A 15,621-nucleotide genomic window follows, 5' to 3' on the forward strand; every position below is an offset into this window, starting at 1 on the left:
ATTTCTCGTAGCAAATATCGTATCATCGATATCCTGCCGTGTAAAGTAGCAAATGCTATAGCATTTCCCATGCCATGGCATATCCTATGGCGTTTCTTGTCGATTAGAACCTGCCCTATTTCGTAGCATTTTCCCCAGCATTTCTGGTCCGATTGCAGCGCCGTGGTGTGTTAAAAAGAAGCGAAAGGTTTTGTGCTAAATATCCATGTTCTTTGTTTTGTGTGGGAAATTGGATTATACTAAAGAAAAATGAGTTGGAGTAGGAATGCTCTTTGCCCACATACTTCTTTGTGATTTTCGTTTTTTAATATGCCCGTCGAGAACTGTTGTTACAATTACTATAGCTTTAGCTACCTCACGCTTAATTTCGAAGCCATAATTGCGCTCTTTTCGAGTGATTTGTTTGCTACGTCACGACAAATGCTTATCAAAATGCTACCGTTTAAAAGCACCATATACTTTTGATGCCATAGAATATTATATGAAATTTTTGGCAGCACATCTGCTACAAGAAATGCTACGATAAATACTTCCGTCTAAAACTAGCCTAAGTCGAACTGCTCCTTTGAATACCTTTTCTCACAAATGATCTCGGGCCTCATTCCCTATCAGTCTTCGCAAAATTTTTGCACCACAATGCAACACAAAATATGCGTCAAGAACATTTAATGTTGAGTATTTTTAAAAAATGCGGCGAATAGATCAGTATTTTCCAGACATGTTTTTGGGGAGACATTACTACCCCCCGGGAGCTCTCATAGTGCCTCGCCGGAGGAGACCAAAATAATATGTCTTAAATATAATAACAAATAGAATAGTACAGTGTGAAAATAATATGTGCTTCTCCGTATACTAAGTGTGGCCCCAGAACTTTTTTCTGAAAGAAACGCTGCCCCAATAGATAATTCCAAAACGTAAAATTTCCTTCATTGGCATCATATCGCAAAATCAGTACATTATATTGAATATCACAACTATGCAAGTTTTGCGTTGTGTTGACATAAACTGCAACGATATGAGGACCCAAATGATTTTCAAAAATGATTTTTGGGTGGGCATAAGTAGCTTTTATTTATTTGTTTATTTTATTCTGTTATGATGGTAAATTATGCACTGAAGTGCGTCACAACAATTAAATGGAAGTGAGGACATTCATATTTTCTAATTTAGAATATCCATGTTTTCGTTCAAAATTATTCTGAACTTATCAATATTTTAGGTGTTGATTGATCACATTTCGTCATTAGAAACTAAACAAGTTTATCTAAACAATTGATGACGTCATTATTTGGTGAAAAATAGTAGTGAATACATGAAGAATGAATTGTGAATTGCTCTTCGCTAGTTATTTGTTTTCGTTCCGTCATGTGGTGCCATCTCTTTGTGTCTTAGTTCATTAGTCCTTGATCAGTTTGTTGGTTGAATTTGTTACGCTTGAAGTGTGTTTTTAGTGGTATTTTTCGTGAGATTTTCGTACATGATGACTTGATGAGTAGTTTTTATCTATTTCCCTCGTTCTGTTACGAGGATAAATTATGCACGGGAATGCGTCACAACAATTATTAAACGGGAGTGAGGAAATTGCATTCTTTACTTTCCTGCGGAGACACAATTTTATACAATTCGTGATCAAGGACTGTCGAGAAGTTTCAGCTTCTGGAATTTTGACATTTTCTACATCTTAATAATGTTTCATAGTTTTGGAGAGTTGTTTTGAATACAAGTTAGGTCATCATGAATGTGACTTCCATTGGAGCCCATGTGCTAATGAAAAAGGGCAAACGTGGTGCAGCTGCCTACGTTCATGCAGAATGTGCAACAACTGCTTCACCAAAGCACCTCAGTGAACTTTTAGATTTGCTTTTGAATCCCGAGAAGACGATAGATGAATGGGAAACCATTGACTGGTGTAGATGGTTGATGGCAGGGGGAAGGACTCCTGATGAGTTCTCTGCTACCGGTACGATAAGACATCAGCTATAAATAAAGTAGTTCGTATTAGAAGATTTGCTTGAGTGCTAATGTTTAGTGTGCTTGTGTTGGTGCTATTGCATGTTCTGTAAAGTTATGAGGTTTATATATAGTAAATGAGATTTAGTTAGTAAATATATTATCATATCAGTACAGTAAGGGTCAATAATCGATCATTAGAAGCAGTCTTTTTTAGTGATGGGATTCTGTTGACACGATTATTAGGTGCAGTTTTCAGTTGTTTTATGCTGCTCTTTTGGTTATAAATTTTAGTACAGTAAAGGTATTCAATAAATTCACACGGCTTCAATAATCTGGAGTATAAAAAAAAGTCACTTGTTTACTGATGTTTACAAACATAAAAGCTATAGAGAATTTATAACGATTCAACTTGCAGGATATTGACACTTGTTATTGCTGATATATCATTTCCAATTATGAATGATCATGCTGGAAGTAGCCAGCTAGTATATAGATTGCGTAACAGATTATAGTTGTGCATTCATCACATAACCTACAAGCTACGTGGCGACCATGTAAAATTTATAACTAATGGTATCAGTGTATGAAGAACACTATACTATTAATAGTGCTTTTACGCAAACTTTTAAATTATTATTTGTAACTTGACAGGTATACTTGCTAAAGATTGTGGTATAATGACTGCCAAGTTAAAAAAAAAGAATAATCAATACGGATGTTTTTCTTAAGGTAGCATTTTTGAAAGAAAATCTAATTCTTTTAGCGTAACTTCCCACTATTAAGCGACTAAGGAAGATTGTGAAAATGAGATGGATGATAATGGTTGAATGAAGGAAATAGGAGAAAAATTGAGAACCCATGCACACAATGAGTATCTACTGCAAAGCACATTTGGCACAGCTGAGACGGATGATTGCATTGATCGGCTATTGACGTTGCTTAACATTATTACAAAGAAACTTACATTAGCTTTTACTACTAGGTTCGATTCGATATTGGCTGTTGTGAGTGATATTCAAAACTAGCATTGCTTTATTGGTACCGGTAGGGTACGGTAGAGTTGCTTAGGGGAGTTTGGGCCAATTTTGTTCAAATTAATCGAGTGTAATTTCTTGTGACTGCTTAAGGATACCAGCTGGAGCGGGTGTTGTAAAACTCACCAATATATATAATTTTGGGGCAGACATAAAAGTAGGAGAAAAGTATTTAATTTTCTGTTGATATAAAAGTACGTTTACTGTATGCCTTCATTTCAAAAGTTGCTTGTTTCCAAAAGTTACAGAAATGAATTCTCATTTTGAATAGCTATGTTGTAAGTTTAAAACGGTAATGTAAGTTAATTTTTCGCAAAATTTTTCTTACTTTTACTGCTACACCATATTAATATGCTCGAAATAATCTTTGGAAATAGGATATAATTAAATTATTTCGTTCCCGAATTTTAGGCTTCTTTATAAATGCAATATATACTTGTTCATATGCGTACAGAAAATGTGACATTGACCAATTTGTTTTATTTTATACATAAATTGTGAATAAAAATTGAATGGAACAAAATCTAAACATTAAATTTTTCAGTACTGTTATTCTTATATTATTAATTTTCTGATTAAAAATTCTTGTTGTTGGACATAACTAGTAGTTCTACAGAACATTTGCTGGAGCTGATGACCTACTGCGTCTATACATAACTCTCTTTCTTTCTTATGAAATGACTGGTTATATTTGATTCTTAAAAATGTTTACTCTTTTTGTCCTTCAAAATGCTGTAGTTTCATAATTCTTCCCCTATTTTAATGGGAGAAAGGAAATGGAAGAAACCATTGCTTCGTATTTAAATTTAGAGGCGGGGTGGCTTAGTGATAGAGTGTTCACCTCTGGTGCTTGGGGTCCCTGGTTCGATCCCAGCCCGCGCAAAACTTAAAGATTTCATTTCATTTTTCTTATTTAAATTTAAATTTTGGAAAAATTTTCAAGCAGAGTGACGACATTTTTTCTTGAAAGCTTTCTTTCTTTCTTGAGTACTACCACCGCTTTCAAATCTTTCCTAGTGATTCTACGTTAGCAAATTCGCGTGATTTTGTTACAGGAAAAAGTCACCTGCATACAATTTTTCACCCTTCAACGACAAATTCTTAGCGAGTAGAGGCGTGTTAGGGTAGTGTAGAGTAAAATAGAATGGGTTGTATTAGGTTATTTTCCTTCCAGCTCCCTTTCTGTAACACCTGGCTCTCATTTCATTAGCAGACTAAAGTAAGAAGTTCGTTTTATCTTCCATTTATAATTTAATGTAAAATATGTGTATGTTTACTGTAAGACAAAAGTTGCTCAAGAAACCCAAACGTGGGCTGCTAACGAAACCTACCAACGCAGTCTCTTATAGACAGTGTTTCATACGTATAAACCAGCTGTTCATTTGACTTTTGTTACATAGTGTTCCTATCGGGATTTTTCGTGGAATAACCAGAAATGATTTAAACTCTCTTCAGTTTTAGGAAATATCAAAACATAAGTAATGTTTTAACAGCTTAGCCAGTAGCAAATGGTACGGTTTTCTATGAGAAAAAAAAAAAAAAAAGAGAGTTTTGTTACTGAAGTGCTTTCAATACTAGAAACAAATAGACAGCTCAGAAACACTGTCAGATTTGTTTTGAAGAAGGGAATCTGTCACATAGTTATTGCGATCAGTCAGCGAGGGTCAAATCATAAACGTCATTTTAGCAATAGTGGGTGGAGGGTTTCCTTGGCAACATACGTTAACATTCCAGTGTTGCCTTTAGTAAACACGTGTTTTCAGAAGAAAAGAAGTTATTTTTCGTTTCTTTGTGCGTGAAGTGATTAAAACAACAACAAAAAGAAATGAAAAGAAAAGCAGCCCCACTCCTTCCCAACATGCACCAACTGGGACGGCAAATTTAACCTTCCAAACAAACCAATATTTACAGTTTTTCCTTTTCGTTAAGATTCACAGGACAATTCCAGCTGATGACTCACAGAGATGCGCACGAAGTGTCAACAACGTGCCACGTGCTTCTCCGAACGTCAATTTGTTTCTAGTTTTGAAAACACTATAGTGTGCACATGTGCATATAATACAGCATTTCTTTATAAAGTGACTTCCGTTTATTCGCGAAACAAGTGGAGGATCAATAGCATAAGTCACTTTGTGAAGTCATTATGAAAAAATTTTTAGTTATATCTTTATGGACAGTGTAGATCAATATAAATATTTGCATTCCTAATTGCTCGAAAACAATAGAAGGATGCCGCAAATAAGATTATTGAATTTACTCGCGCTCAAATAAAGTGTATCGAAACACTTTCAAAAGTCTAGTTACTTTTGTAATAGCTAAACAGTGGAAGTAAGGAATAAAAATAAGAAAATGGCACACTCGTTCTTTCTTTCTGAAGTCTCTTGTGATAGAGTAAGTTTGGCAACATTTATTCAAAACAATTATTGCCACATTGTTCGCCGTGATTAAAGTTGCTGCACATTTACCTGTGTCCTATGTGAGGAATTTAGTGAATGTGGTGCGATTTGATTCATTAACCGAAGAAAGAAAAAAAAAAAAATTGACAATAATTTTATTGCTCAAAACGGGTCAACTGTATTTACATTATTAGTATTATTGAGTCACTTACCTCTATTTGGTTCGCTTGTTTTTCACTTTCGAATATACTGTTTCTACCAGTGTAACAAGTATTAGTAACTGTGTCACGTTGAGCGTTACTTTCTGGGTCAGTCCATGTCAATTCATCCAGGTCATGAAACCCATAGTCTCAGAATGGCATGAGGATTTTTTTGTTTACTCTACTTGCCATCCTTAGTGATCACACCAAATTTTAATTTGATATCTTGTATACTTTTTTAGTTAAAAATTTTTTTAGTTTGGTAAAATATACGTTTTTGTTGTTGCCGAGGGTTAAAGAGATTACGACATTGATATACTAAAAAGATCATAACTTTGTTAATTCTCATCATATCACAATGATGTTTTCACTAAAATGATCACAATAAGTTACAGAATAAGGTAAAAATACATTCAGTTACTTGTACTTGAATTGTTGTAGTAAATATTAGCTCAAACCTGGATATTACGATTTTTTTTAAAGAAAAAACATAAAATTTTAAAATACAGTAAAAACTTAAAGGCACTACATAAACCAAAGTATTTTATATGTATTTATAAGCCTAAAGGCATGAGCTAATGTGTTCTGAAAGAAAAACTGTGGGTTTTTAACTGCAAATATTTTAAAACCATTTATCTTTAGAGTACGGCCAGGTATTTCAAGAGAATAGTAGACCTTCACGTTGGCAGCCCTGGTGTTGTCCCTAATTGTCACAGGGACATGAACCATATCTCGTTACAAAGCTTATGGAACACAGATTCCAACAAGGTAACTTCTGTGCCCCCTTGTTTCCAACCCACAGAAGAAGAAGAAGAAAAATGGCTTTTTTCAAAAAAAAAAAAAAAAATTGTCGGACTCTGGCAACACTGTTCATTGTCATACGCAGGAAAAAAATTCTCGCATATACATCAGACATTGGGTGGAATCATATAAAAATAAAGGGCCTAGGTGCAATAGCTTGCGAGATAAATATTCGAAATCTCGTATATACTATGGTCAACCTGTATATATTTTACGAAGGAACTGTGGTCTACCCTCAGGTTGGCAACCCTGGCGTCTTCCCTAATTGTCACAGAGACGCGAATGATACTTCGTTGCAAAGCTTACGGAACACTGATTCCAATGAGGTAACTTTTTTGCCCCCCTGGTTCCTAACCCACAAAAGAAGAAGAAAATAGCTATTCACTATGAGTTTAATGAATTATACATATTCATCACATAGAACAGATTGAATATAATCAGTGAACGAAAAAAGAATTTACCAAATCATCTTAAAGTCCTGAAGTGGTTCATTTACTATTTACACCATAGAGGTCCTGAAGTGGAATTACAGAAAATGTTTAAATAAAACACTAACAACATGTTATTTCTGGGCTTGCATTTGTTTCAACATCTTGTTGCACTGAAGATTGATTGAACCTATTTCCTTTTCGGAAAAATAATACATTCTTCCGGATGCTTTTGTGACTGGGGGGGGGGGGGGGTTACACATGAAATTATGTTACTCATAGGAATCCAGCAAACATCATCTTTTGGGGGCCAGTGAAAAGATGGAGCAGGCCCATAGGGATGCATAAATTTAATTTTAACGTCTCCATCTTCATGTTTTGACAAAACTAATCCAAAATACCACCGGTCATCATAAAGGCATGCAATGCAATTGTGCACATCCACAACAGGCATTTTCACCGAATGATTTTCTCCAGAAAGGTTGAATATTCTGCAAAAGTTGTCATCTAAACTTACTCGTTTAGTTCCAGTGGAGTCTTCAGATTTGGGCTCAAAGTGATGAAGACTACGTGTTACAGGTACTGTCCTGGCTTGAGTGAAACGCCCTTCTAAGTTTTTTCCTGCTTCTATCAAGGTTTCTTTTCTAATCATTGTAAACTTTATATTTTCTATATTTTCCTTGCAAAAAAAAAAAAAAAAAAAAAAAAAAATCGGAATTATCAATAGCATTACCAGGACTACGTTGGAGACTTTCTTTTGTCACGATGCGCTTGACAGTGCCACCTATACCGTCACAGGAGACTTCCCATGGTTGATGGCAAAAAAAAAAAAAAAAAAAATGTAACTTTTAATCCAGTCTTTTTTATGAACTCATGTGGTTCGGATTCCACGTTAATCAGTAGGTCCACGTCTCATATAGCCTCGCTGCTGAAAGGGACGCTAAACTGAAATCAACTCAACTCAACTCTTTTTCATGAACCTGAGGGCTGTAGGATTCGCACTCCTCAAGATACCGAACGAAATTGCTACCTAAACTGCTATAAGATTCCAACGAACTGTTTTGATTTGTAAAATACTTTGTGAAACAATCTTACTTTCTAAATACATTAAATATATTTTTAATTTATTAAAAACTAAGACAGTTATCGAAAGCGCTTATGAGTAAAAATAATAAAATTATATTTTGGTTATATGATTTTAAAGTTTACTGTAAAAGCTTATGCGCAGTTGTATTATCTCTAGAACATTGATAAATTTACTGCAGCTTAAATAATTTAACATCTTCAGCTTGATTAAAATGTCATAATTTCATTACGCCTTACATGTAAATCATTCAATGAGTTTTTCAGAAAGTAAAATGTGCACGTTTAACCCTTAGAAGATGCCTGGCTCATCCCTTTCTGTTAGCGCCAGTACTTCAAACCTCTGTTGCTCGGCTCCTAATGAACCTAGACTGTGCCTCCCCATGCCGAATACGTAGGAGAAAGTGATTTTTCTTTTATGACAAAGAACAGTGTTGCCAAAGTCCCACAAAAGTCAAAGATGATTTTAATCTTCTTTTGTGGGTTGGGAACGGGGGGGGGGGGGACACAAAAGTTACCTCATTGGAATCAGTGTTCCGTAAGCTTTGCAATGAGGTATCATTTGCGTCTCTGTGACAATTAGGGAAGTCGCCAGGGTTGCCAACCTGAGGGTAGACCACAGTTTCTTTGTAAAATATATACAGGTTGACCATAGTATATACGAGGTTTCGAATTTTAATCTCGCAAGGTATTGCACCTAGGCCCTTTATTTTTTATATGATTCCACCCAGTGTCTGGTGTGTATGCGAGAATTTTTTTTTCCTGCGTATGACAATGAACAGTGTTGCCAGAGTCCGACAAAATATTTTTTTTGAAAAAAGCCATTTTTCTTCTTCTTCTGTGGGTTGGAAACAAGGGGGCACAGAAGTTACCTTGTTGGAATCTGTGTTCCATAAGCTTTGTAACGAGATATGGTTCATGTCCCTGTGACAATTAGGGACAACACCAGGGCTGCCAACGTGAAGGTCTACTATTCTCTTGAAATACCTGGCCGTACTCTAAAGATAAATGGTTTAAAAATATTTGCAGTTAAAAACCCACAGTTTTTCTTTCAGAACACATTAGCTCATGCCTTTAGGCTTATAAATACATATAAAATACTTTGGTTTATGTAGTGCCTTTAAGTTTTTACTGTATTTTAAAATTTTATGTTTTTTCTTTAAAAAAAATCGTAATATCCAGGTTTGAGCTAATATTTACTACAACAATTCAAGTACAAGTAACTGAATGTATTTTTACCTTATTCTGTAACTTACTGTGATCATTTTAGTGAAAAAATCATTGTGATATGATGAGAATTAACAAAGTTATGATCTTTTTAGTATATCAATGTCGTAATCTCTTTAACCCTCGGCAACAACAAAAACGTATATTTTACCAAACTAAAAAAATTTTTAACTAAAAAAGTATATAAGATATCAAATTAAAATTTGGTGTGATCAATAAGGATGGCAAGTAGAGTAAACAGAAAAATCTTCATGCCATTCTGAGACTATGGGTTTCATTTGATATTTTAGCTGGATGATTTGAAATGGACTGACCCTTCAGTGTAGTCCTTTCTGAAACTGAGATTGAGATTAATGAGTCTTTTGTCAATAACTTTAGAATGAATTGACTAAGTTTTGTGTGTTTTGGTTCGATAAGAGAATTACATTCTAAATTAAAGAAAACTGGTGTGTTTTTCAATTGAAAATTAATGACGAGAAAGAAGAAGAAGAAAAAAAACTGGATAAGCAGCGCGAGTTGGCAACTCATTATCAAAGTTATTTTATATTTGAACTTATTGAGAAATGAGATTTAATGTTCTTGTTTTCTTGAACGCGAATCCTTTTTTGTTCTCCATTCTTACTTACTTTCCATAGGAATGACTAAATTCTTTCAAACAACAATAGTGATTTTCAGAAGCAACATCTGTAGTGTAACAATTGCCAAAATCATTACTGTGTAATATTATTATTCTGGACTTCTTTTTATTTATTTATTTACTTATTTATTTTTGCTTCCGTTATAAGTAAGTTTTACACTTACCTAGCATATGAAATTAAATTCGTAGTTTATCCCAAGACAGTATATGTGAAGCCAAAGAAGCAACATAGTTCACGTGGGGTCTCACATACTGGTACTTATTTGTATAATTTCCGAATTGAAATGATTTTCTTCATATTTGTTACACTTATAACATTTTTGCTGAGTTCTTATAAATCCAATGTATAATGTCTAGGGCTAAGTCCCACGATTATACATCAAGGTTAGGGTAGACTTGAGGATGAAAATGATTCGATTCGATACGATACGATTTGATTTGAATTTAGCGTCCCGTTCAACACCTAGGCTATATGAGACGTGAACAACTTAACGTGGGATCCGAATTATGAGCTCCCGCTGGGAATCTACCCGGGTCTCCCCCGCCAAAGACACGTACACTATCCACATGGGAGTTCAATGATGAAAATGGAATGGTGGAATAAAGAAGATAGAAAGAAACGAAAATAACTCCGACCAAAACCCACGAACCAGGAACCCCACACATTAGAGGTGAGCACTCTGGTGCTGAGCCACTGCAACACACTTATCCAGAATGTGTTTAGTTCTTTACTGAATCAGTTCCTCACAAATATTAGTATCAGAATTAACGTCAAGTAACTTTTTTTTTTTTTTTTTTTTGTGCCGGTAGTCTGGGATTCCTAATCTCTAATGGGTTACTTTCCTGGTATTACTTCAGCAACCTGTTGCCAGCATCTGCCAGACGTTAATTGAGGAATAGAGCAATAGACTGAAATAGTGATGTCGTCATTTCCTCTTCGTTACCATGCTGATCACCATGTTTTTTTTTTTTTTTTTTTTTTTTCCTAAACGTATGAAGTGATAGGAATACTAGGAAGAACACACAGTTAATAAGAATATTAGAATATTTTCAAGACAAAGTAAAGTTGGCAGGAAAAGATACAGATTAATAATATGGGTCCACTATGTTTAGAAAATTTACAAATGAAATCTAGTAATTAACGAAGTAATATATAAATAACCTTTTTCTACAGGGGCCACATCTCTAGGTAATCTGGTAAGATAGAAATTGCGTAAGTAGTGCCAGTGCCATTACCACGTAATGCACAATGAACAAAAGCAACTATACGCAATGTAAATGCTCTAAGGCACAGCCTGATGGGCTGTCGGTACAATGAAAATGGAACAAATATACGATTTGTCTACAATGAAAAATAATTGTCTACTTTGAAAATATTTTTAATTATATTGGCGCATTTAAATATTTTACACCCACCCTCTAAAATATGAGTGCATAATTACAGTGACTACAAAATGATGAAATAATCAATCAATCAAAACAAAGAAAAGAACAAAGCTTGTAATAATATGCGTTCTGAGAAATTTTCAATCTGGACCAATTTCTGATCGGTTAACATGCATCGGATCGTTCCTCATATTTCTTACTTACCTTAAAAATATATGCTGACAGTATAACAAGAAAACGTCCAATTATGAGTGATTCAGCATAAGTTTTAAACACTGTTTCTGTAGACCTACACGTTTTGAATGTAATTTGTGATTCTGATAGTACTAAACAAAAAATTTTCAGAATTATTTAAATTTAATATCCGATAATAAATAAGCTAAGTAAGTATTTTGACACTTAACGTAACCACCAAATGTATAAATCACAAAATCTGCAATTTCAGGGGAAACGTTTCACTTTCAACGCTTGACATATTTTACTTAATTGCTTGCTTCTTCTGTTTTCGTAGATAGAGTCATTGGAAAAATTTTTTAACATATACAAGTATTTATTTTACTTTAATGTTTGCAATCCGAAAGTTAACACATCAATGTTTTCGCTTTATACTTAAGTTCTTAGGCCATGTTGTTTAGAAAATAATACTACGATCACCATGGCAATAAGACGGATGTGACATCACACTATTTCAATCTGTAGCTTCTAAAGATTTTTACGTGTTATTCACTTTCAGTCCTTTTCCAGGAAAATACCATTATCCAAGTTCCTGTTTAAACTAGTGGTCCAGTGGGACTCGCATTTCTATGACCTAAATACTTTCGGAAATATGCATGAATTTATGCTCTAAAAAGTGCGAAAATATAACAGAATGACCTTTAAAAAAGCAATATTGTTAAAAAAAAAAAAGGAATCTATTAAGCAGTTTACAAAGTTATTTTGTTCTAAATAAATACCTTCAAGGTCTGAAACATTAGGCGTAGCACACTACTGACCCCATAAGGAAAAAGCTGAATAGCCTTTGCTCGTTGCTAATTTGGACAAATATATTTCTAATAAGTGAAACTCGTGTAAAATATACCCAAAATATTTGCTTTCATATCACTTCGAACTGAAATGTAACTTAAAGCTAAAGTACGATTCAAATATCCTGCAAATAAACATTTATGTTTGCAATAAAAACCGTATTTTTGTATTCACAAGAGTCATATGTTTTTATATTTAATTAGACATGTATAAACATGTCACGACATAAAAATATGACATGTCATAGAAATTCAAGACTTAGTTATCATTTTAGAGATAACGCTTGTATATAAATAAAACAAACTAATATGCAGCCATTTACATACAATATTTGCAATTTAAAATATTGGATTCAAATATAAAAATTTACAATTTTGAGGGAGTGCGTGCAGGCGATCACCAATAGTTAAAAAAACAAACAAACAAAAAAAAAGTGGCTTTGATATCAATATTTTCTTAGAAGGACTAAGCGGAATCACATGTAGAAATCTTTAGGAGCCAATGTTTTTCAATTAGTACCGGTATATTGTCAGGAAAAGGTTAGTTGGAAATGGGAATAGGAAAAGAAAGAAAAAGAAAAACAGTACTCTTCACTGTGTACGATCGAACTTAAGTAGTAATGGTGTGCAATATAAAGTTTTATTTGTTCTACTTAAGATTAAAATGCAATGGTATTTTTCGTTGAAAAAGAAATATCACTATTCATAAAACAGCAACATGAGATTCCGCACACTACTACTCCTGTTTTTATTGTTTATCCCACGATTATGCTCCGAGGCTAAGGAAGAGTGTGATGATTGAACAAAGTGGTAGAAGAAAACGGAAGAATCCCGAGAAAGCCCACTACACACGGTGTTGTTCACCACAAAGACCACTTGACGACAGCTAACAGGGATCCTATGTGTCATAAATGTTCACATACTTTTGTTTGAATACTTTCGTGATATTTTACGAGAAATCTTACGTAGTATTTACATCGAAACATAATCGTTTTTGCATTGTCCGTTTCAGTTCAGGCAGGAGAGTACCGTAATAGTCTCAGATCTTATTAGATTTAACAGATGTTAAAATTCAGAATTCAGAACGTAAATTAAAAAAAAACTGACCCAAGGTACAGGCTCTCAGAGATGGCGCATCGGGCGCAATTTCTCACACGCGAATTTCGGTAAAATATTAAATTGCTTTATCTGTGGAAGGGTTCAAGCTATTTTGTTGATCTTTGTTGTATTTGATAGATAATTTCGAAGAATTCCTTCAGAACTTCGGCTTCCTAATGTCCGTTTTTTTTTCTTTCTTTTTTTAATATATGTTCTTGAACTAAGCTGCGCGAGGTGAAGGATAGAATACTCACACTTCAGAAATACATCTGCACTTACTATAAAGATCTTCAAATATATATATATAGTGAAACCTCCCTTAACGGAAACCTCGATAATACAGAGACTTCTTAGTCCCGGCGTATTATGGTAGACAACCCTCTCTTTTAACCCCCCCCCTCCGATATTTTACTACTCTCTTACAACAGACAGGAACCATTCTCAACTTGTGCGTGTTTAGCACAGAAAATATTTTCTGAAGGTTGGAAATAAATTCTCAAGTGATCCTTTCAATTGATAAGCAGACTTCGGTCATAAACGAATTAGTCCTAGGAGCGACAGTCCTATTAGCGACAGGAACTGTTACCTGTTCTATGAGCGACCGATTCATTTACATTGAGATGATGGAAGATGATATGATTACCTCTTGTAGAATATGTTTGCCTCTGGTGATATTAAGTTCGAATAACCTTGCTATGAAAAATATACGTGCCAGTGATACTGTTCGTGAAATATACTTTCTCTCTACTATGTGTGTGCAAATAAACCTTATCTTAATTTTAAATTAGATTTCACATAAAACATATCAAATAACTTAATGAAACAACAGGATATTTCCATGAAAAGTATATACCTATGTAAGTAATTACTGAAAATCCAATTGTAATACCCAAATTTAATTCAAAACTAATTATTCACTAAGCAAAACAATATATTTTATTTCAGAACACCTTAACGCGTAACAGTTTCGCTAATTATCTACTTTTTGAATTTCCTAAGACTTTATGAATAAAATAAGCAAAACATTACAATAATAAAAGACAACTTTTGAGATCCCTTAGATCTGACTGGCTATTCCCAACTAATCCCACCAATTACAATGCAATGCACTCTAAACAATCCAAAAGGTAAATAAACTCTTTAAGTTACCTTTCCCCCTGTTGTAAGGTACCGAAACGTAAACTAATTGCGTAATTAGCCCTCCCCCCTTGCTTTGACTTATACACAAAAGCTTGTCGTATGACGATCCGATATGATCCCTTATAGTTTGATGAACGGCTAGATAAAATTAGACCTCTAGCAACGTACATTTTTCATAGTACCTTTTGTTAGGTTTTAAATAACACAATCGTGAAACAAGTTAAATAAGAGTGAATCTTATCTTTTTTCCATTATCTTAGTATGAACGAATCGGTTACTCATAGCCTAGTTAAAAGATTGAATCGGTCGCTCATAGGACAGTTAACAGTTCCTGACGCACATAAGACTGTCGCAAGTAGGACGACACCGTCATAAACTAGTTCTTGCAGGATTACACGACAGACATCTATTGCAGACTCTTTTCCAAGAAATTCATAATCTGTTGCAATATTGCATATTCTTATTGACTTATTTTTACTTGTAATAATACAGAAATGTGACTTGTACTTAAGAAAAAAAAAATCATACAACTATATTTTGCAATACATGCAAACACACCCTACAGCGATACTTTTGTTTCTTTGCTGATGGGGATTTCCTCCAGTGATTCGATCACTGGGTACAGTATTTCTATATTAGCCTATTTTCACAATTGTAACTAATGTATTTACTGTATGCTGCATACAATTACCACATTACTTGAGTAATTTAAATTTATGTAACTCCTTTCGTTTACGAACAAATAATTATTTCACACCGATGACCGTTATTGAAAGGTTTTACTGTATAAAATTTTTATCTAGAATTTTTCTTTTGGCTTTCCAAAATGAATAAATGGATTTATTCGAAGGTGGCTACGTGGAGTTAATGTATATCCTTAGCTTTATTCTGTTGTAGTGGTTTTTCCTGTTTCCTTATCGTTGAAGCAGAAGAAATACCTAGATGGAGTGAATAGATCTACAATAGCATTAATGAGCAATTTGCAGAGCGGCAAATTTGCCGAAGTTGGGAATTTTATTAATCTGCAGTTGGTGTTTGTATTACGTTATTATGATAATTTGTATTACTGTTCAAGAACTTGCAAGAGATCCTAGCTAATCTAAGTGAAGAATTATATATATATATATATATATACAGGGTGTTTCAAAACAACACCGACAAAGTTTGGGAGGTGATTCCTGACACGAAGATTAGACAAAAAGCAGACCAACCTGGA

The 15,621-nt window shown here is 34.1% G+C and overlaps 1 protein-coding gene across 5 annotated transcripts in view; it reads left to right on the forward strand.

Annotated features, from left to right (window-relative positions):
• The first annotated feature begins 1,368 nt into the window (after positions 1–1,368).
• The window catches only part of Ubr3 (Ubr3 ubiquitin ligase), a 175,633-nt gene continuing 161,380 nt past the window's right edge, over positions 1,369–15,621 (forward strand). For all 5 annotated transcript variants that reach the window (XM_081741424.1, XM_081741427.1, XM_081741428.1 and 2 more), the window contains exon 1: positions 1,369–1,960. In XM_081741424.1, the coding sequence (XP_081597550.1) occupies positions 1,735–1,960 (226 nt within the window). In that variant the 5' untranslated portion in view covers positions 1,369–1,734. The remainder of the gene's footprint in view (positions 1,961–15,621) is intronic.

Source organism: Thermobia domestica, chromosome 15, assembly GCF_964235325.1.
Source record: "Thermobia domestica chromosome 15, izTheDome1.hap1.1, whole genome shotgun sequence".
NCBI classification, from domain to species: Eukaryota; Metazoa; Arthropoda; class Insecta; order Zygentoma; family Lepismatidae; genus Thermobia; species Thermobia domestica.